The sequence below is a fragment of the Danio aesculapii genome, chromosome 8, assembly GCF_903798145.1.
Source record: "Danio aesculapii chromosome 8, fDanAes4.1, whole genome shotgun sequence".
In the NCBI taxonomy this organism is placed as follows: Eukaryota; Metazoa; Chordata; class Actinopteri; order Cypriniformes; family Danionidae; genus Danio; species Danio aesculapii.
In genome coordinates this window covers 46,444,493-46,468,668 of record NC_079442.1, presented here as the reverse complement: position 1 = coordinate 46,468,668, position 24,176 = coordinate 46,444,493, and the positions used below count along the sequence as shown (strand labels likewise).

Sequence of the window (24,176 nt, the reverse complement as noted above, 5' to 3'; positions counted from 1 at the left end):
TATCTAAACTCTTAAATCAAGAATCTTTTTCTAGACAATCGAAATATTTAGTCTTGTTTTAGGAAATAATGTGCCAAAATTAAGCGAGTTTTTCCTTAAAACATCCAAATAATCTGCAAATAAGGTAAGCAAAAGAATCTTATTTTTCCTTTTGACATTAGATTATTTTACTTACTCCACTGGCAGATTATTTTGCTTGTTTAAAGGAAAAACTCGCTTAATTTAAACATATTATTTCTTAAAACAAGACTAATGGTTTCGATTTGTCTAGAAAAAGATTCTTGGTTTAAGAGTTTTTAGATATTTGGACTAGAAACAAGACTAAAATTTAAGTAAAGCATTTTTTGCAGTGAGAACAGAGAAACTGATTCTTGTCTTTGTGCTCCATCGGCTTGCTTTTCCCCCTCACGACTTCATGCAGTTATTCTCAACATTTTAGTTTCTTAATCTTGATCCTAAAAGTGTTTTTTTCAGTGGAGTCAGGTTTTCCACTTTAAGATGAGACAAATTAATTAAATTTTTTTTTATAAGGCACATTTCGCACACAATGGTAATTCAAAATGCTTTACATTAAACAAAACAAACCCAAACTGGACACTGAGGTAAAATTGGTTTTATATTCACACATTCAGACTTTCTAATTAATAATATAATTTCAGAAAAGTATTCTTTGCAAATTCTAAATAGTAAAATCATTTTAGCAGCCAGTGAATATCAAAGTCACTGTGCACGGTCAAATAAATAGTGCTTATGTTGTTTTGAAGCCATACTCGCATGTGATTTCATACCGAATATTCAAAGTAGCATGGTAGACAACATAGAGAGCATGTCACAGTTGTCACTGAGTGAATGTGCAAATATAAAACCAGTTTTACCTCAATAAACTGGACCAGCTGTGACTAAAGTGAGACTCTAATGCAATAAGGCCAGTCCCTGTGTATCTTTTTGCTACAAATTAAAGCCAAAATGGTCTCTCTTTTTTTGTTGCTAATAATCAGAGGTGGAAAAAGTACAGAAAAATCATACTCTAGTAAAAGTACTGTTTCTTGCCCAAAAATGTAGTACAAGTAGAGTAAAAGTATGTGCTGTAAATATTACTTAAAGTATGAGTTAACAATAGCCTTTTTAAAAGTACTTGTGAGTCTTGAGTATTATGATGTGAATGGCTGAAGCGTTTACATGCAATTTGTGCAGGGATGTGTAAACGTAACATTCTACTGCATTTAGTTAGTGTTTAAAGAAACTCCAAATCCAATTGAAGACTGCTCATATCAGTTCATAGGGGTGTCAGTAATTGTGGCATTAAAACTATTTGGCGATTTCAGTCATCATAAAGTAAACATCCTTCATGATCTCATAAGTGACATGCAGTCTAAGCAGTCTCTCTGTCATCGCATGTAAAGTTTTTCAACAACTTCCTGGACACTTTTAATGCTTCCAAGTGTTTTTTCTGCTTTCTAAAGTGCCCATGTCTTGAGGTTGTTCATTGTGGTGCAATTTTTCTTTCTATGTGCGATTAGATTGGACAGGAATCACATGACTGATTTTTCTACTTAGCCGATACCAATAGACAATAAAAAATTAAGTAGTTGAAGGAAAATAGTGGAGTAAAAGTACAGATACAGCACTAACAAATGTACTCAAGTAAAAGTACACATTTTTAAATGTAGTTTTAGTAAACTACAATTCCTGTGAAAAACTACCCAATTACTGTAATTTGAGTATTTGTAATTTGTTACTTTACACCAATCCTACTAATTGATATTGTATGAAATATATCTACTTGTATTATACAGTATTTGAATGTTATATACTCAAAGTGTTGAATTATCAATTAAAATCAGTCAATGACTAATAGCTTTAAATAAAATAGCATTTAAATATTAACACATAAATCTAATATATAGAGCTCTTAAAATGACTCTTGAGCTCTTGCTAAACATACCTACATTATTAAAATCAGTTGACTGATTAATTAACAAATCAATAATTGCTTTAAGCTATTTGTGCCTTGTAAATGTTTAAGTTCATTATGTTTCTGATAATAATATCTTCAACAGAGAAGTGAATTCCAACTCACAATCTTGTGCATCCCATGATTGGCCGTTTGCTGCACTCATGTGTCGTGCGATTGGCTGTTTGCTGCACATGTCACACTTTCATCTGCATGTGGCTCAGATTTAATCATAAACTCTGAGTTAAACGCCGAGTTATCAGGGAATGTTTATATCAAGTGTTGTGAAACCACTGAAACTTTATAAATTGATATAAACTTTCTCAGTTTGTTTAAACTAAATGAGAAATTACCTAGGTAAGAACCCAAAACGGTTTTTGTGCAACAGTTGTCTGTAGATTGTTCACTTTGTTCTGATTTTATTTGTTGTATTTAGTTTTTGGTTCAGTTCACTAGTTCACAAGGCAACATTTGAGAGAGCACCAAACGTTTATACAAGTTTTAAAATTCTAATGTAAATAAACTGCACCAGACATAAATCTTCAAGTAGATCTGCAGCATCATTTAGGTATTCAGTACACACTAGTTTTCTTCTTTCTTGCACTCAATTTTAATAATTTAATCATTTTAATTGTTCTTATTATGATTATCCTTTTAATTTCTTGTTAAAGTGAAGCATTTTGAACGACCTTTGTGTACCAAATGTGTTGTATAAAAAAACTTTCCGTTGTAGTAAAGGTGCAGTATGTAAGTTTGACACCCAGTGGTTGAACTAGGCATTGTACGCCTGGTTCAAAACACACACAAGAGCAGGTTGCCAGATTGACGACACCATCAAAGGCTGATTTAAACAGTGTTCTATGTAAAAGCAACGGCACGCGATAGAAGGAATATTTACATATTAAAGGAGGTTTTGTTCTAATCAACACCTGAAATTAATATATTAGAAACGGCTTCTATTTCTTGCAGCTGAACAACAGAAAACTGACAATGATCAGCTCAGGTACACCTCATGTGCTTTATTCAGTGTTAAATGCTAATATTGTGAGTCTGAATGCCATTTTACGTGACATTTATTGCCATGAACTGAAAACAGCAGCAGATAGTTCACCTCAGAACTATCCATTTGAAATCCTTTTGAAATTTAACTTTAGATCTGGGAATAACACATATCAGTGATTCAGCATCTACATTTAATAATGTTAAAGAGGTTTAATATGTATTAATTACATTATAAACATTACCATTTCATTGGAGTGCAGTAAGTGCACTGTTCAGGGCTTCTGAATGGCTGTATTGAAATTTCTATCATGTTTTGTCTGGTGCAAACAGCCAAATTGCTCATCACTGCAAATCTCGCTTACAATGTAACCTGCTCACCTAATGTTTACGCTTGTAATATTTATATTGTTTGCAAATTAATAACCACCTCATGTGGAACTCTGAATCTGCATCTCATTTCGGGGCAGATACTATGCCCAAGAGGTTGCATTTCAGTCACGGACACATACTCTGAGATCCTTCCTGACTAAATACATGAATGAAATACACTGTTTTTCATCAAGGCAACCCGGGGTGCTGAAATATAATTGGCTAAACTGGCATTGGATGGGTTAAAAGAACCAAAACAAAGACTCACATTTTCAAAATATCTGACTTCAGCATTGTTTTTCAGATAAACAAGAATGTTCATTTAGCATGTTATTAACATATTATTGCATTTTTATGCTTAGAAAACTTAAAAAATTACAGCACCTTTAAAGTGGAAAACCTGACTCAGAGTTTGCTCAAACATACTTGGGTAAAAAATTTCTTCAAAAATATATTATTTAATTGTAAACTTTTTGACCAAATAAACAATTGAAACAAAACCGCACTAGAGAAATAAATCTGCAGCATCATTTAGGTATTCAGCACACACTGTCCGATTTCTCAGTTCTTCCTTCTGCAATGTAAAATGCGTGTGCATGGAAAATGACTCCACACATGAGATTATTCTGACAGATGATCTGCCTGCAGAGCTCAAGCTTCAGCTGAAGAGGATGCAGGTGTACAAATCACTTCATGAACTATTCATATCACATTTCTACAAAATCCAATGATACAGTCAGAATGCGGTTTCTAAAGTGCAGCAAAGCCGGAGTGAAGGTTGTGTATGTGTGCATATGCGTGAGTGTGTGTTTGTAGGGTAGGGGAAGTCTTGCCTGCAGTGCTCTTCATATTAAGCATGACTCATGATACTTGTAAGAAACTGGCCCAAAGCTGGCCGCCAACAACCACTACAAACCCACACTGGCACGCAGAAAGGTCAACAAGAGAAGAGGAGGAGGAAAGGAAGAATGTTTAAAGCTGCAGTAGATGGATGCAAACAAAAAAAGGATCTGAAATGAAAATAGAGTTTTGATAACGCTCCTTTTGTAATAATTAGGGCAGACTTAAAATCAGCCTGAATGTCTATCTTGTTGACAACAAATGAATTAGCATGCTGTTTAATGCAATAAATACGGCAATGTACAAATATATAAAATGGCCTGATAACAAAAACATTTATTTATTTTTTTAATTGTTACTTACATCACATGATCAGATTTTTTAAATTCAGTCATTTCCAGATGATTAAATACTGTTTGGCAAGTCAAACTTGAGTATGCTTTTTGCATGACATTTAAGCTTTTCATTATGCAGATGACATTTATACATTAATCATTCAATCATTCATTTTCTTTTCAGCTTAGTCCCTTTATTAATCCGGGGTCTCCACAGCGGAATGAACCACCAACTTATCCAGCACACGTTTTACGCAGCGGATGCCCTTCCAGCTGCAACCCATCTCTGGGAAATACATTAATCATCAAACTAATAAATATGTAAAATAGACTAGCAAAAATAAATATGTCCTAATGTAATCATATATTTTTGCACCTCTGGTAAAAAAGCTTGGGGTCGGTAGGATTTTTAAATGATTTAAAATAAGCTTCTCCTGCTCAACAAGGCTGCATTTCTTTAATCAAAAATACAGAACAAATTGTGAAATGTTATCGCACTATAAAATAACTGTTCAAAAGTAGTTTATCATTTAATTTAATCATTTATTCCAGTGATTTTAAAGATGAATTTTCCTTAAGAGCAATCCAGTGACCCCTCTAAGGTTTAAGCTATACACCCTCTCTAGTTTCGATTGTATGTTTTGTGACTATGATGTGTGTTTTTCTTTTTTTTCTTGTTTTTGTCTCTTTTCTTTGTTGTTTTCTTTTATATTGTCTTTTGTTTGTCTAAAATACGAGCCAATGATTGTTCTTGTTCTGTGTGTGTGTATATATATATATATATATATATAAAATTCCTTAAAATAATTTTTTTTAAAAAAGATGAATTTTCAGCTTCATTACTTCAGTCTTCAGTCACATGATCCTTCAGCAATCACTCTAATATTAATAATAATAATAAAAGCAATAATGACTGGAGTGATCATTTCATTTGAAACTACATATAATAAGCAGTTATTTACAATTGTAAAAAATATTTAACAATTAAAACATTTTTTGCATTTATTAATTATATATATATGACAGTTCATTCCACTGTGGCGACCCCTTATTAATAAAGGGACTAAGCCAAAAAGAAAATGAATATATATATATATATATATATATATATATATATATATATATATATATATATATATATATATATATATATATATATATTCATTCATTCATTATTGAGCCACCATGTCATCCAAGTATTTCATTCATTCATTCATTTTCGTTTTGGCTTAGTCCCTTTATTAATCTGGGGTCGCCACAGGGGAATGAACCGCCAACTTATCTAGCATATGTTTTACGCAGCGGATGCCCTTCCAGCAGCAACCCATCACTGGGAAACACGCATACACTCTCATTCACACTCACACACTACGGAAAATTTAGCTTATTCAATTCACCCACAGCGCATGTCTTTGGACTTGTGGGGCAAATCGGAGCACCCGGAGGAAACCCACGCAAACACGGGGAGAACATGCTAACTCCACACAGAAATGCTAACTGACAGCAGTTGGTGACCAGAAAGAACCCAGAAAAGCATCCACTGGAGCCCTTGCAGCCTAAAAGAGCCCACCAGAGGACTCCTTTTAACTTGTCTTCATTGATCACTTGAAAATAAATCCATTCTCCGGGGCCTTTTAATCCATTTATTATATATATATATATATATATATATATATATATATATATATATATATATATATATATATATATATATATATATATATATATATATATATAATGGATTTTTGTCACATTATGTTGAGGTTTTTTAATTTAGTAAGTGGTCTTCAAATACAAAATTAACTTTTAAAACTGCAGTGTGCATTAGGCAAATGATCTTGAAGAGTATTTAATTCAATATGTGAAGTTTAGATAAAATAACACAATAGCAAAAATAAAAATGTCAGACCATAGGTGTTATGTTTTGTTGCATTCAGTAAGTGGTACTGTATATGAAAATAAAATTTGTCAACTGATCTTGCTTTGAGTTTTTACTCCAGCAAGTGGTGTTATTTAATTGTTAAGTGGTATGTTTAAGAAATAAATATAATAAATGAATCTCATAAATAAGATTTAAAAAAATTAAACCCATAAATAAATACTTATTGCTATTTCATGCATTTCATTTAATGTGTAAAATGTCACATAAAAATCAAGTTGCAGTGTGTATCTGTGTGTGTGGGGCAGATATGTGTGTATGTGCATATGTGTGTGTGTGTGTGTGTGTGTGTGTGCACGGATGTATGTGTGGGTCTCTCTCTGTCTGTCTTTCTGTGTGGGTGTGTGTCAGACCTGTGTCCTGTGAGCTGTGCAGAGAGGGCAGGATCTCCAGCTTGGTGAGCTCAGAGGAGCTGGACAGGAGCTGCTGCGCCTCCATCAGAGAGCAGTGTTCAGTGCTCATGCCGTCTATAGCCAGCAGAATATCTCCAGCATGCAGAGCTCCACATCTGACCAAACACATGCAGAGACCAGAAACAGACAAACAGGGTGTGTGAGGTGCAGATGAGAGAAAGCAACAGAAGAGAATCGCAATATGTGTTTGTGCTTAATGAAGAATTAAAAGAGAATGAATGAGTGCAGTTTACACCGACTCTGTTAAATTAGCATGTTTTGATTGGAACACAAGCTGTGAGGGATGTATTCGGCAAAAGAACAAGGTGACATTGAAAACTGTGCTTTGGGGATTTATTATAAAGCCTACTGTACATATTGTAAATATTCATCACGCCCAGAAAGCAAATATTTTAAGTTTTTTACTGGAGAGATTTTTTTTTCCAACACATTTTTAAGAATAATATTAATTTGTAAAAACTAATTTCTTTTGTATTTGCCACGATGACAGTACATAAAACTCTACTAGTTATTTTGCAAGATGGGAAGCATGGTGGCTCAGTGGTTAGCACTGTTGCCTCATGGCAAGAAGGTTGCTGGTTCGAGTCACGGCTGGTTCAGTTGGCATTTCTGTGTGGAGTTTGCATGTTCTACCCATGTTGGCATGGGTTTCCTCCGGGTGCTCCGATTTCCCCCTCAGTCCAAACACATGCGCTATAGGTGAATTCAATAAGCTAAATTGGCCGTATGTATGTGTGTGAATGTGGGAGTGTATGGGTGTTTCCCAGTACTGGTTTGCAACTGGAAGGGTATGCGCTTCAACTCCTGATGAATAAAGGGACTAAGCTGAAGTAAATAAATGAATGAATTTTGCAAGATAACAGTATTGAGTTTAAAGTCCAATTTAAAGGCTTAACTACACTCACTTTATTAGGTACACCTGTTTAACTGAGGTCAGAGGAGAATGGCCAGATTGGTTCTAGCTGATAGAAAGACAACAGTAACTCGAATAACCACTCATTATAACCAAGAGCATCTCTGAACACACAACAGGTCCAACCTTGAGGTGGACGGGCTATAGCAGCAGAAGACCACACCGGGTGCCACTCCTGTCAACAGGAAACTGAAGCTACAATTCACACAGGCTCACCAAAATTGGACAATAGAAGATTGGGAAAACGTTGCCTGGTCTGATGAGTCTCGATTTCTGCTGCAACATTCAGATGGTAGGGTCAGAATTTGGCATCAACAACATGAAAACATGGATCCATCCTGCCTTGTATCAGCGGTTCAGGCTGCTGGTGGTGGTATAATGGTGTGGGGGATATTTTCTTGGCACACTTTGGGCCCATTAGTACCAATTGAGCATTGTGTCAACACCAAAGCCTACTTGAGTATTGTTGCTCACCATGTCTATCCCTTAATGACCACAGTGTACACATCTTCTGATGGCTACTTCCAGCAGGATAACGCGCCATGTCATTATGCGCAAATCATCTCAGGCTGGTTTCTTGAACATGACAATGTGTTCACTGTACTCAAATGGCCTCCACAGTCACCAGAGCTCAATCCAATAGAGCACCTTTGGGATGGGGTGGAATGGGAGATTAGCATCATGGATGTGCAGCCGACAAATCTGCAGAAACTGCGTGATGCTATCATCAGGAACCAAAATCTCTGAGGAATATTTCCAGTACCTTGTTGAATCTATGCCATGAAGGATTAAGGCAGTTCTGAAGGCAAAGGGGGGTCCAACCTGGTGCTAGTAAGGTGTACCTAATAAAGTGGCTAGTGAGTGTAGGTTTATTAGGCAACTTATTAGACAACAGTGCTTTATTCTGTGGCCAAAATATATATATATTTCTAAAGGGAGTTATTGATATTGACACTAGAATAAAAACTTAAACTGCTTTTATTCCAGCCAAGCTAAAAGAAATAAGACTTTAATATAGGAAGAAATATTATAGGAAAAAAGAAAAAATATTATAGGAAATACTGTGAAAATGTAAACAAAAATAGTTTATTTAAAACTCTCAGTTAGAAGTATTTAGAAGTATATTTGAAAGTATATATGAAATCAACCAGCTGCTTATTGCTAATAAATTGTTCACTCACAGCATAATCGTTTTGGTTTATATATCGATCATTCTTGTAAAATCGGTGTTGAAACATCTGAATCAATTCTTAGAATGGCATTTGCTCATTTTTAGTTTATTCACATTTGTTGGTTCTGGATTTGTGTATTGTGTATCTATGCATGTGCTCACCGGTCTGCAACACTGGCAGGTTTGATCTTCTGGATGGTAATGACCTGTTTATTCCTGTAGAGGGAGGTAGAGAGGCTGAGACCCAGAACTGAGCCTGCGGAGCGAGCGATGTCCACCTGCAGCGGCCCAGAGGACTTCTGGACTGAGTCTGTTGACAGCAGCCCAGAACACAACGAGAGAGATGGAAGAAAAAAAAGAAAAGAAAAGATGTTTCATTTTCAAAACCAAGAGGAAAATGTCATTTTTCTAAATATTGACCAAAACAAACATTTATTTGTTTTTACGATGCTGTCAAAATGTATATATTTGTAAAAGTCAATTTATCTCAACAAAATGACAGTAAAATTGTGACCCTTAACAACAAACTTTATATATTTTTTACATAATTTACATATTTTTGAGAGTGAATTAACACAAAATTTACATATCGTTTAACATATTTTTAAGTCAATTTACACAAAAATTACATATTTTTACATACTTTTTACATAATTTACATATTTTAAGAGTGAATTTAAACAAAATGTACATTTTTTACATGATTTTTACATAATTTGCATATTTAAGGAGAGAATTTACACAATTTACATTTTTAACACAATTTTTACATAATTTACATATTTTTAAGAGTGAATTAACACAAAATTTACATATTTTTAGGAATGAATTTTCACAAAATTCACATATTTATTACATAATTGCTACATAATTTACATATTTTAAGAGTGAATTTACACAAAATTTACATATTTTTACATAATTTACATATTTTTAGGAATGAATTTTCACAAAATTCACATATTTATTACATAATTGCTACATAATTTACATATTTTAAGAGTGAATTTACACAAAATTTACATATTTATTACATAATTGCTACATAATTTACATATTTTAAGAGTGAATTTACACAAAATTTACATATTTATTACATAATTGCTACATAATTTACATATTTTAAGAGTGAATTTACACAAAATTTACATATTTTTACATAATTTACATATTTTTAGGAATGAATTTTCACAAAATTCACATATTTATTACATAATTGCTACATAATTTACATATTTTAAGAGTGAATTTACACAAAATTTACATATTTATTACATAATTGCTACATAATTTACATATTTTAAGAGTGAATTTACACAAAATTTACATATTTTTTACATAATTTACATATTTTTAGGAATGAATTTTCACAAAATTCACATATTTATTACATAATTGCTACATAATTTACATATTTTAAAAGTGAATTTACACAAAATTTACATATTTATTACATAATTGCTACACAATTTACATATTTTAAGAGTGAATTTACACAAAATTTACATATTTTTTACACAATTTACATATTTTTAGGAATGAATTTTCACAAAATTCACATATTTATTACATAATTGCTACATAATTTACATATTTTAAGAGTGAATTTACACAAAATTTACATATTTATTACATAATTGCTACACAATTTACATATTTTAAGAGTGAATTTACACAAAATTTACATATTTTTTACACAATTTACATATTTTTAGGAATGAATTTTCACAAAATTCACATATTTATTACATAATTGCTACATAATTTACATATTTTAAGAGTGAATTTACACAAAATTTACATATTTATTACATAATTGCTACACAATTTACATATTTTAAGAGTGAATTTACACAAAATGTACATATTTATTGCATAATTTACATATTTTTAAGAGTGAATTTATATGAACGAAATTACAGTAAAATTGGGACCCTGGACCACAAAATTTACATATTTATTACATAATTGCTACATAATTTACATATTTTAAGAGTGAATTTACACAAAATTTACAAATTCATAGCATAATTTACATATTTTTAAGAGTGAATTTATATGAACGAAATTACAGTAAAATGAGACCCTGGACCACAAAACTTACATATTTATTACATAATTTTTTTACAGAATTTTAACATAATTTACATATTTTTAACAGTGCATTTATCTCAAAATGCCAGTAAAACTGTAATCCTGGACCACAATACCAGTTGCGCATGAGTTATGCAGATATATTTGTAGGAATAACCAACAATACAATGTGAGACAAAACTTGGGTTGTGCGATTAATTGAAATCGAATCGCAATTCGAAACGTTGTGATTAGTTAATCGCAAGAGGCTGCAATATAAAATATATTTGTAGACAAGAATAATGAATAACATCTGAGGTGAAGCGCTTCAAAACTAGTCCATTCTGCTTCAGAAAATTAAACATGCTAGACTTTCTGCGATGGTGTCATGAGGCATCACAAAAAGGGTATCGGTTGTCATGAACTAGGCCACATTACACGAGAAGAGAAGATTGAATCTTGTATCACGATGTACATTTGTCATTTACGACTCCCCACGACACCCTATGTCAAGGAAAGCATGCCGAAATCGTGTGATCTGACCGGGGCTTTATAACTAGCCAATTGAGTGAGCATACTTTTGTTATGCCCAATTAGAATTGCGCAACTGAACTACGCTCACAATAAAAAAAAAGAAAACAAACAGGAAAGTGCTGACAAGTGGGATTAAGGTGTCTGCTGCTTCAGAAGCATTAATAGACAAATTAATATCAAAGAAAAACAGCATTTGTAATATGGGAAAATTTTGGTTTCAAAGTCACAGAGAACGAACAAAAACAAGTATATTTTAAGAGCTGTCGCAGAATTGTTGCCACAGCTTACAGATTATTGATCTGAAGCTTGAATTAAATTAAAATAAGCTTGAAGCTTGAATTTAATCGTAAGTCAAATTGCAATCGAAATATGTCAAAAAAACTGCAATTAGATATATTTTCCCCAAATCACACAGCCCTAGTCAAAACTTAGTCCAAAGTTTTCACTTCACACTTGCCCAAAATCATTAGAATATTAAGTAAAGATCCATAAAGATTCATAATGTTCCATAAAGCCATTTTGTCAGTTTCCTACTGTAAACATATGAATCAATACATTCAAATTTTTGATCAGTAATGTGCATTTGTTAAGAATTTACTGTGACGAACTTAAGGCGATTTTCTCTTTTAGATTTCTCTTTTAGACTCTTTTAGATTTTAGATTTCTCTTTTTAAATCTTTTAGATTTGAACACTCAGATTCCAGACTTACAAATAATAATATTTCAGCTAAATATTGTCTAATACAAAAAAAGCTTATTTCTCATCAGTTTTTGATTTATAAATCTGCATTTCCAAAAATTGGCACTTTTGACACAATAATGAAATCTTTGAAATTCTTCAATTTTTTTTATTCGAACAAAGAAGAAATCTTAATATAAATCTCATGTGATATAATAAATGTTTTTATTTCCCCTTTTGTTCATTTAAAGGTGCTGTATGCAAGTTTTTGAATCTTCTAAATCATAACAATACCATTTTATTAGTTTATTTATTTATATATAGTGCTTTTTCCAATATGTTTGCAGATATGTAAGAAACATGCTAAGTGAACATTCTTGTTTATCTGGAAAAAAATGTTAAGTCAGATATTCTGCTTTGAAAATGTGAGTTACGTGTCAGAACGGCTGTCTTTGTTTGGGTTCTTTGCACCCAATGCCAGTTTAGCCAATTATATTTTAGCACCCCGGGTTACCTTGATGGAAAACTGTATTTCATTCATTCATTTCTTTAGAAAGTCTCTCAAAGCATGCGTCAGTGACCGGAATGCGACCTCTGGTGGACAGTAACAGCCTCCAAAATGAGACGCAGATTCAGAGTTCCATATGAGGTTATTAATTAGCAAATAATACAAATATTACGAACGTAAACATTAGGTGAGCAGGTTACATTGTAACCCCGTGTCCCAACAACACGCTACATGACGAGATTTGCAGTGATAAGCAATTTGGCTGTTTGCACCAGACGAAACACGACAAAAATTTAAATACAGCCATTCAGAAGCACAGAATAGTGCACTCACTCAAGAAATAATGTTTATAATCTTAATTAATACATATTAAACCTCTTTAACATTATTAAATGTAGATGTGCTAGTAAAATAAACATTATTAATTTGGATTTCACAAATTTTGTCACTGTTTTGGGGCACATTAGCTTATAGATTTCCTAAAATCTAAAGGCCCGTGCACACCGAGACGTTTTTGCTTGCGTTTTCTGACGACGTTTAACGCCTCATGACTAAATAAAGGGCGCCAATGTAATCGTGCACACCAACGCGCAAAACGGCAGGCGTAAAAGCATCATTTTTTAAAAGAAATGCCTCATGCTCGTTTTTTGTTTGAAAACCTTTTCCTCCAATCAGATTGGTACTTTTGTTCACGTGCACGGAGCTGCTGAAGTTACAGTGAACAGCACTTGGAGGCGCTCAAGCGCAAAACTGTCAATGCGAGCGCATTGAAGAAGATCCCCAGAGGCGATATGAACGTGGAGCTGCTTATTGCTCTGGTGAACAATAATCACTTCTTCATCGCTAGAGCTGGAGCTGCTACTTGAACCATCCATACTTGTTCAAGTCACCAGTAACTTTAACAACAAGCGTGTGAACTTCCTCTCTTCCTCTTCTTCTGTGTTATTATCAGGGTGTCAGAAGCTTAAAGCTGTGTAGCGCCATCTAATGTCAAGGAGTGATTTTGCATACTCTTCTGCTCGACGCCTGTGAAAATCGCTTGGGTCTGAATGCGGACAAACGTCTCGTAAAACGCTGACGATAAACGCAAATGAAAAGCGAACCGGTGTGTACGAGCCTTAACAATACCGATACTAACATCTATTTGGATCTTGGATATAATTTACATATGGTATTTATTTTCTTTATTTCCGGGCTTTGAAAATATTCACTTAAGGTTGGGATGGAAACCTGGCCAACGACACCCTAAAAGTATGTTAGGAGTATAAACTGTGCACAGCAGAAGCTGCAACCCAGCCCTTATTAAGACAAATGCCATTCAGGAGAAGCAAGAGAGACCTCATCGTTTTGTTTTTTCTCTCTCTCCTATGGGACCACAGAGGGAAATGGAATATGTTTCTACTCTAATTAGGGCCACATGAGAGTATCTGTGCATACAAGCATACTCAAGTGTGTCTGTCTGTGTGTCTGTGTGTGTGTGTGTGTGTGTGTGTGTGTGTGCTCGTGCGCATCTGTGTGTCTGCTCACCCATGACCATGATGTCGTACTCGATGAGGAAGAAAGCCTCCTGGCTGCTCTGCATGATCAGGGTCAGAGCGTCAGCATGTTTCTGTCTGTTCACCGCAACACCGTTCACACTCAACACGCGGTCGCCTGCGCGCAAGGTTCCCTCTCTGACAGACAGAGAAACATGGAGAGACAGCGGCATGAGGACAGGTGAATGCAGACGTGCAGTTGAAAATAAAAGCATCTCTTTTGCATGGACTAATTTAAGAACCCTTATTGTGATGGTAACAATATTACCTTTCATGTGGTGTGTAATGTAGATGTTAGTGCAAATAAAAGGTCTGCAATGCCTCCTCCATCTTACATCAGACATGCTCAATAATGTTCATGTCTGGTTACTGGGTTGGCCAATACTGGAGCACCTTGACCTCCTTTGCTTTCAGGAACTTTGATGTGGAGGCTGAAGTATGAGAGGCAGCGCTATCCTGCTGAAGAATTTGCCCTCTCCTGTGGTTTGTAATATAATGGGCAGCACAAATGTCTGGATACCTCAGGCTGTCGATGTTGCCATCCACTCTGCAGATCTCTTGCATGCCCCATACTGAAGGTAACCCCAAACCATGATTTTTCCTTCACCAAACTTGACTGATTTCTGTGAGAATGTTGGGTCCATGCAGGTTCCAATATGTCTTCTGCAGTATTTGTGATGATTGGGATGCAGTTCAACAGATGATTCTGCAGAAAAATCTACCTTCTGCCACTTTTCCAAATGATCAACTGGAAGTCAAGTTATTATTTGTTGCTCTTACAACTGGGATCAACGACAGGACTTTTGTCTTGTGTGTGTGTCTTTCATCTGCTCTTGTATGTGTGTGTGTGTGTGTGTGCAGTGTGAGTTCATATGCATGTGTGTTACATCTGCTCTCATATGTGTGCAGTGAGTTCATATGCATGTGTGTTACATCTGCTCTCATATGTGTGCAGTGTGAGTTCATATGCATGTGTGTTACATCTGCTCTCATATGTGTGCAGTGTGAGTTCATATGCATGTCTGTGTTTCATCTGCTCTCATATGTGTGTGTGTGTGTGTGTGTGTGTGTGCTTCAGGCTGTGTTCTACCCTTCTCACTCATTCTAATGTCATCAGCCTATGCTTCAGTGAACATGTGTGCCTCCAGAACCAGCTTACAGGCTTCACTGATCACTCACACACTAAATATACAGCACGCTCTCATAATGTGCATCAAATCACCATCAAAATAATACAGATAAATACATATACATCACCGGCTCAAAAGTGTGCGATGATTGTTTAATGTTTTTAAACAAAGCCTTTTCTGCTCGGAAAAGAGACAGTAAAAGCTATGTTTAATGACAATTTAAAATAACCATTTTCTTATTGAATGTAGTTTAAATTGTGGTTATTTCCAAAGATGGTAATAATATATGGATATATAGGCAGTTTTCCAGTATCAATACTGCAGTTTTCAGTGTCACATGATCCTTCACAAATCATTCTAATACAATAATTTGATGATGAAGAAGCATCTCTTTTGGGGCGTCCTGGTGGCGCAGTGGGTAGCACTGTTGCCTCACAGAAAGAAAGTCGCTGGTTCAGTTGCCATTTCTGTGTGGAGTTAGCATGTTCTCCCTGTGTTGGCCTGGGTTTCCTCCGGGTGCTCTGGTTTCCGCCACAAGTCCAGAAACATGTGGTATTGGGGAATTGGGAATTGGGTAAGCTAAGTTGTATTGTACCCGTAGTGTATGTGTGTAAATGAGAGTGTATGGGTGTTTCCCAGTGATGGGTTGCAGCTGGAAGGGCATCCGCTGCGTAAAACATGCTGGAAAAGTTGGCGGTTCATTCTGCTGTGACGACCCCAGATTAATAAAGGGACTAAGCCGGAAAGAAAATGGATGAATGAATTAATGAATGAATGAAACATCTATTTTTATTATTATTATTATTATTATTATTTTTATTATTATTATTGTTGTTATCTTGTTAGTCTTGAATGTTTTTTAGGGTTCTTCATATTTTACTAAAACTCTGACACAGTACCACTCAAAAGGAATTAAAATAAATAAATAGAAAATAAACAAATAGAGATTAAATAAATAAAAATAAATAAATAAATAAATAAATAAACAAATGTATGAATAAATAAATAAATAGCTAAAATGCAAAATAAATAAATAGAAAAGAAATAAAATACTAAATGAATAAATAAAAACAAACAAATAAATAAACAATAAATAAATAGAAATTAATTAGAAAACTAATAAATAAATAACATAAATAAATATCATAAATAAATAAATAGAAAATAAATAAATATCATAAATAAATAAAAAGCTTAACATAAATAAATAAATTAAAATAAATGAATGAATAAAGAAATAAAATAAAGATAAATAAATAAATAAATAATAAAATAAATAAATAGAAAACAAAAAACATGAAAATAAAGAAATAAATAAATGTATTTATTTATTTGCAATTTATTTATTTTTTATTTATTTAATTTATTACTGATAAATAAATAAATAAAGTATGATTTTAAATAAATGCTGTTATTTTGAACATTTCTTTCAATCAATAAATCTTAAAACATAAAATGTATCACAGTTTCCACAAAGCTGTAAAGCAGGAAAATGTTTTTACCTCTGATAAATTTTTTTAAGGATCATAAATAATAATTTCCAATAATAATAACAACTCATGAAAAACCCAGTCAATCAGCATATTAAGATGATTTCTGAAGGATCACGTGACACTGAAGACTGGAGTAATGATGCTGAAAACATTAAATCACTGGAATAAATTTGAGTTTGAACTACATTCAATAAGAAAACGCTTATTTTAATTTTAAATAATATTTCATAATTTGTCTATCTTTAATCAAATAAATGCAACACACAAACATCTTACTGCTCCTAATGCATTCAGATATAACTTATGTATCTCTCTCTCTCAAACACACACACTTTTTGCAGTGAGCTTCAAAATGATTCATAGACATAGTCAGAGCTTCACAATGATTCAGACATTGTAATTAATAAGCAGAGATGCTCTAAAGGGCCTTGTCATTCTGGTATAAACATGTCACACACACACACATATAAACTTCTACACACATATATTATTTGAGTCATTTGCTCTCACCTGTCGGCGGGTCCACCGGGCCTCACATAGGTCACCACTAGAGGTCGAGCTTTATGCCAGTCCTCATGAAATCCCCCTGAAAACATGTGAAACACACACCTGATGTGCCAGCCCGACTGCCTTTAGTCATAAACACACACACATCATCTGCTGCCCTTGAGAATAACATCACACAATGCTTTTGAATAACCTTTTCTGTTCGATAACGTTATTAAAAAGCGTTTTTGGAGGTCTGAATATGGCGTCCTCAGGTATAAAAATTGTTTTGCTTCAATATTTAAGGCACAGAGCTGATCAGGGTTGCCAAGTCTGCAGTTTTCCCGTGGAATTGGTCTAATTTAGGTACTTGCTTTGGATAGTTTCTAATTTGGTGGGTTAAAGGTTTGACATATTGCGCTAATTATATTTATATGGCTGCACTGAAGAGTTTTACTCGACCAAATTCATATTCTACCATTGATAAAAAACTGCTAGGATGATGAAAAAGAGTAAGCACACTTTAGTGAAGTGCAGGGGCTGTTTTTGTTTGCATTGTAACTGATTGGAAGTACTCTCAGGGATTTTTTTTTTTGCTAAATAATAACTGCAAAAGTATACACTCACCGGCCACTTTATTAGGTACACCTTACTAGTCCCACGTTCGACCCCTTTTGCCTTCAGAACTGCCTTAATCCTTTGTGGCATAGATTGAACAAGGTATTGGAATTACTCCAGAAATGAAGATTTTGGTCTATGATGACATGATAGCGTCACACAGTTGCTGCAGATTTGTCAGCTGCACATCCATATTGCGAATCTCCCATTCCACCACATCCCAAAGGTGCTCTATTGGTTTGAGGTCTGGTGACTGTGGAGGCCATTTGAGTACAGTGAACTCATTGTCATGTTCAAGAAACCAGTCTGAGAAGATTCATGCTTTATGACATGGCGCGCTATCCTACGGAAAGTAGCCATCAGAAGATACGTATACTGTGGTCATAAAGGGATGGACATGGTCAGCAACAATACTCAGGTAGGCTTTGGCATTTACACGATGCATAATTGGATGCATAATTGGTACTAATGAGTCCCAAAGTGGGCCAAGAAAATATCCCCTACACCATTACACCACCACCACCACCAGCCTGAACCGTTGATACAAGGCAGGATGGATCCATGCTTTCATGTTGTTGATGCCAAATTCTGACCCTACCATCTGAATGTCACAGCAGAAATCGAGACTCATCAGACCAGGCAACGTTTTTCCAATCTTCTATTGTCCATTTTGGTGAGCCTGTGTGAATTTTAGCCTCAGTTTCCTGTTTTTAGCTGACCGAAGTGACAGCCGGTGTGGTCTTCTGCTGGTGTGGCCCATCCGCCTTAAGGTTAGATGTGTTGTGCGTTCAGAGAAGCTTACTTCAGTTATAACGAGTGGTTATTTGAGTTACTGTTGTCTTTCTATCAGCTGGAACCAGTCTGGCCATTCTCTTCTAACCTCTGGCATCAACAAGGCATTTGCGCCCACAGAACTGCCGCTCACTGGATATTTTCTCTTTTTCAGACCATCGTCTGTAAACCCTAGAGATAGTTGTGTGTGAAAAATCCCAGTAAATCAGCAGTTTCTGAAATATTCAGATCAGCCCATCTGGCACCAACAACCATGTCATTCAAAGTCACTTAAATCACCTTTCTTCCCCATTTTGATGCTCGGTTGAACTGAAGCAGATCGTCTTGACCATGTCTACATGCCTAAATGCATTGAGTTGCTGCCATGTTAGATATTTGCGTTAACGAACAGTTGTACAGGTGTACCTAATAAAGTGGCCAGTGAGTGTATGTAATCTACAGAACAATATGTTTGTCCATTTACAATTGAATCAATATCTTTAATGTTTATTTTAAACATTAAATAATCATAAATAATAATAATAATAATAATAGTAATAATAATTAGAGCTAGCTAGCTGCTCAATCTTAGGATAAGATTATTTTCTATCATAAAAGAATATTTATAATTACTACTATATAATTATTTTCAAAGGCAAAACCCTGTTTTTGATGCATAAAGTGATGTCAAATATCTATTTGATGAATGGCCGGTGGCATGTTTTGATGTTATTGGGCTAGTTTTGACTGGCCAGTGGGTTAGTTTTGTTCCAAAAACCTGGCAACCCTGGAGCTGACCTGCACTGAACCTAGGGAAACCCTGTTGTTCTGAACCTAGAATATCCTTAATATTATATATAATATATAATAATATGATAGACAGTTAGATTTTTAAAACCACTAATTTGTTTTCCCTTTTTTTAAGTTTTAGGATCATAATATGTCAAGGTATGTTTTATATCATCATTCATTCTATTTGGAAAAAAAACAACTAAAAATTATGTATTACAGTTTCTTTAAAATGATTACTCGTCTTCATTTAACATTAATAACAACAAATTCACTATTAAAATAATTTCACTATTTAGACTGGAGTAAAAATGCTGAAAATTCTACAAGTACGGCAAGTATGGTGTTGGTTAGGACAAGAACTCCTTTTTATATGGGAAATATTCCTTCTATTGTGTGCCATTGCTTTTATTTATTTTATTTTATATTTATATTTTTATTTCATTTTATTTATTTAGAACGCTGTTGATGGCGTCAATCTGGCAACCTGAGCATGTGCCTGCTTTGAACCAGGGGTGCAATACCTACTTCAACCACTGGGTCTCAAACTTACATACTGAACCTTTAACTATTTTCTATTAGTAAACAATTGTTTTAAGTGTTAATAACATTTTACTATATTACTATTTTGATTTATTATTATTATTATTATTATTATTATTATTATTATTATTATTATTATTATTATTATTATTAATATTATTATTATTATTATGATTATTATTAATAAAGAGATAGTTCACCAAAAACTGAAAATTCTTTAATCTTTTACTCACCCTTCACTTGTTACAAACCTGTTTTGAGTTTCTTTCTTCTGAAAGAGCTTGTTTTGAAAAATGTATGGAAGTCAATGGTTACAGGTTTCTAACATTTTTAAAATATCTTCTTTTGTGTTCAACAGAAAAAGGAAACTCATAACCACTTGAGAGAGTCAATGAGAAAAAAAAATACATTTTCATTTGGAGTGAACTATCCCTTTAGCATATGCTGCCTTAGTAACATTATTATTTATATACCACAAATTGTTTACATTTCATTAAAAAAACATCAATTAGAAACCTTTATTTTACTAAACCTGAATTAATATTTTTAATATAACATCAAATAATGGTTAGTTGAATTTCAAATGGTCATTGATTTATCCATCCTCAATTTTACGGTCATAACATCAGCTAAAAAAGTGAAAAAATAAGATTAAAAAAAAGTCAAATAAGATATTTTAGTAAAGATGATTCGGTGTGCATCTTAGAAGATTTCAGTACCTCTCAGAACGAAGCCAAAGCTGTTTCCTTCTTTCTCCAAGCACACTTCGATGGTTTTGGAGATGACGCTGCAGGGATTGCTGGGAGCTGAACACACACAGAACAGCTTGAGTTACTGTCACAGAAGGATGAGATTCAGCCCCAGACGCTGAAATGTACATATGTTTATTTTCACAGCACCAGAAACACTAATGCCACAATACAACCATCCCATACTGGCTGAAAATTAAAGATTCTGTACTGTTGCATTTTCAAGTACTGCGATAGTGAATCATTTGTAACACTTTACATTAGTTATTGTTGGTTAATGTATCTACTAACATGAATATTTTTATTACAGTATGAATAATTGTTAACGTTAGTAAATGGAAATAAAGTTGTTTATTGTTAGTTCATATTAACTCGCACTGCATTAACCAATGTTAACAAGCATGAATTGGATTTTAATAACTGCATCAGTAAAATCCAAATTCATGCTTGTTAACATTGGTTAATGCAATTCAATCAATAGAGGTATTTGCCCATGTATAGGAGTACTTGCATAACATGTAGAAAATTGCTTATGACAGGAAAATGGCAACTATGAACTACAGTATAGTATATATAGTATAATTTCTCAATGCAAGCAAACAACCAAATAAAAGATTTCAAGAAAGAAAAAAAAAACAGAAAATGATTGAATTCCTGTCATGTGAGGCTTTCAAATTCCTACCCCTAATTCCAGGATGCAAAATGGAGGCAAACCCTCCCAAATAAAGGCAATTTTTATATTACTAAAAATTTATTTTTGTTCACAAATATATATCAACATAATCTTGAGGGTCTCTAGATTCATTCAAACAAAACAAATCTTTCAATAAATCTATAGTTATTACTACACTTTGTCTAAAGTTCATGTGGCAACCATAGTTGCCGGTGGGCAAATACCTTGTATAAATCATGGGAAATTATAGAATCCTGTGTTAATCAGTAATGGCTCGTTTCCACTGACTGGTACGGTTCGGTTTGGGTCACCTTTATCAGGCTTGCGTTTCCACTAACAAGGGTACCCTTTTGGTGGGTGTGGTGTATGACAGAAAGTTTCAGTTGACGTCATTCTCACTCGAGGAAATGTCTACAATTAAGCTGCACGGGTCACTTACATATCATATGAGAAGCACTTCTCACAACACAGATGCTTCATACACATAAATACTTGTGTATAAATGTTTATTACTAACTTTTCAATGAACATGAGTTGATTATAACTGCAGATCAATGACAGTGGGAAACAGCCTACTGTAACGTCTGTAATTATATTAAATAGCTAAATAAATGAACATATATAAACACAAACAGCCCCTTACAGTCTCCGAAATGTTACCAACTACAGAAAAACTACACACAGCAGACATTTCGCCCGTATTTAGGTTCTAAACAACACAAAATATAGCCCACAGTCAGTGAAAACCTCTTATCTGTGTCTGTAATCTTCAGCAGCACATGTAGCCTCTGTTAGAGAGTAATTCTGTCATTCCCGGTTCATATTAGTCCAAAAGGTGAAGATAATAAGTTAGTTATACATGGCATTTTGTTCGCGTTTGTTGAAAAAATAATGTGCTGCTTTTTTTCCCGGCTTCTCCTTTGTTTCTTCGCGCTTCAATCTCGCGTTTGTCAGTGTCTGACAGGATCGGGTTTCAAAAGCACGTCAATAATCAAGCGCAGGTTATTATCATCAGCTCAAGAAGTTTGTTATTTAAGATATAAATGTTAGACGCGCGCGAGCGCAAGCAAGAAAGCGAAACCGCTCGCGCCTCAGACTGGCTCGTAAAAAACTACGGGGCACAGGGTAAATCTGCTCTTCTTCTTGGCTTTGTGGCTGTTTATCAAGACGACGAGAAGGTTTGTTTGAGCCCAGATCGACCATGGCTCGTTATTATATGTATTTATAATTCCGCTAAAATCTCTCGCGGTGTATTTCAAACATGGCGGGCTTTTTGTTTTCATTCTGGCTTGTTGCGTAAGCGAATGACGCCTCTCTGTAAACCAACAGCGTTCAGCTGCGCGTGTGGCTCCGCCTTTTGGTACCCCTTCTCGTGTTTGGGAAAGGGTGCCGAAAAAGTGGTACGGTACGGTTCGGTACGCCCTTTGACAGTGGAAACAGCCATAAAAGCGTACCAAACCGAACCATACCACTCAGTAGAAACGGGCCATTAATAAATAATGATTATTGGTCTTGTTTTTTTTTTTTGCTTTCATAATACCCCATTTAAAAATAACCTAACCCTTTAACTGATATCTTTATTTTAAAGTAGACTTTTTTGATACATAATTTGATACACAGCATAATCCTCAGAGTAAAATGAACTTCTCCCACTGGTCCCACACCCACAAAGAGAGTTAAAGTAACATTGGAGGAGTTATTTTTTTCTTTGACTGCTGTAATTATGCAGTGGGGTTGAATGGTCGAATGGTTTTCTAGTTTTAAACATAATAAATGTGTTTTGGAATATTAATTAATCTGTTGAAATCAGTTTTTTAGGGTTAGAATGCCAAATTTTCCATTAAAGGGTTCTCACAACATATTTGCCCACCTGCAACTACATATAACTGAATATGTCGCATATTCAAATACAATTTTCTAGATAAAATTCAAAAACCTGGAGAAAATAAATGCAAAACATGTTTCTATAGGACACTGTTAACAAGGCTACACGAATGAAACCATTTAGAAAGATTTGAGCACAAATGGGTTAATAAATACTGTATTCTTCATTGTTAGTAAATACATGAACTTATGAAACCTTTTTATAAAGTGTGACCCAATAATGACTACATGTGTGTTAAAAATATATCGTACCACTGTGTACTATCAAGTACGTTTATTTCATTAATTTAGCAACAATGCATGAAATTTAGCAAAAGTGAAGAGATAAAAAAAAAACCTGCTATTTTACTACTTCTATTCAGCAACAAAATGATAATAATAAATTCACCTCATTTCTACATTAAACAGCAAACTGTTGAAATAATAAGATAATGTTGATATTAAGCTACATGTTTGTTGAGCATAAAATTTGCATATTTTAAAGGGGTCATGAACTAGCACATTTTTTAGTGTGTTCTGTTCTCTGAGGTCCACTTGTTTGTTTTTTTTTCAAAAGCATCATAATTTAAAAGTTTATTATCTATAACCTGTCTTGTTTTTAACCCTCGTCAGAGCATTCTGTTTAAATGGGCGTGACAGTAAAAAATAAACACCCACTGCTTTCATTGGCTGAAATTTCTGCATATTAACAGAACTAAAAAGTAAGTGAAGTAGAAATGTGCTTCAATCTTCTGAGGAGGCGGGGCTTATCCACCCGATTACATCATAAAGTTGA

The 24,176-nt window shown here is 34.1% G+C and overlaps 1 protein-coding gene across 3 annotated transcripts in view; it reads right to left on the bottom strand.

Moving 5' to 3' along the window:
* grip2a (glutamate receptor interacting protein 2a) overlaps positions 1-24,176 on the bottom strand; it is a 101,777-nt gene that overhangs the window by 31,488 nt on the left and 46,113 nt on the right. For all 3 annotated transcript variants that reach the window (XM_056464091.1, XM_056464093.1, XM_056464092.1), the window contains exons 5-9: positions 20,815-20,901; positions 17,399-17,474; positions 14,258-14,403; positions 9,099-9,246; positions 6,793-6,947 (exon numbers count right to left, since the gene is read on the bottom strand). In XM_056464091.1, the coding sequence (XP_056320066.1) occupies positions 6,793-6,947; positions 9,099-9,246; positions 14,258-14,403; positions 17,399-17,474; positions 20,815-20,901 (612 nt within the window). The remainder of the gene's footprint in view (positions 1-6,792; positions 6,948-9,098; positions 9,247-14,257; positions 14,404-17,398; positions 17,475-20,814; positions 20,902-24,176) is intronic.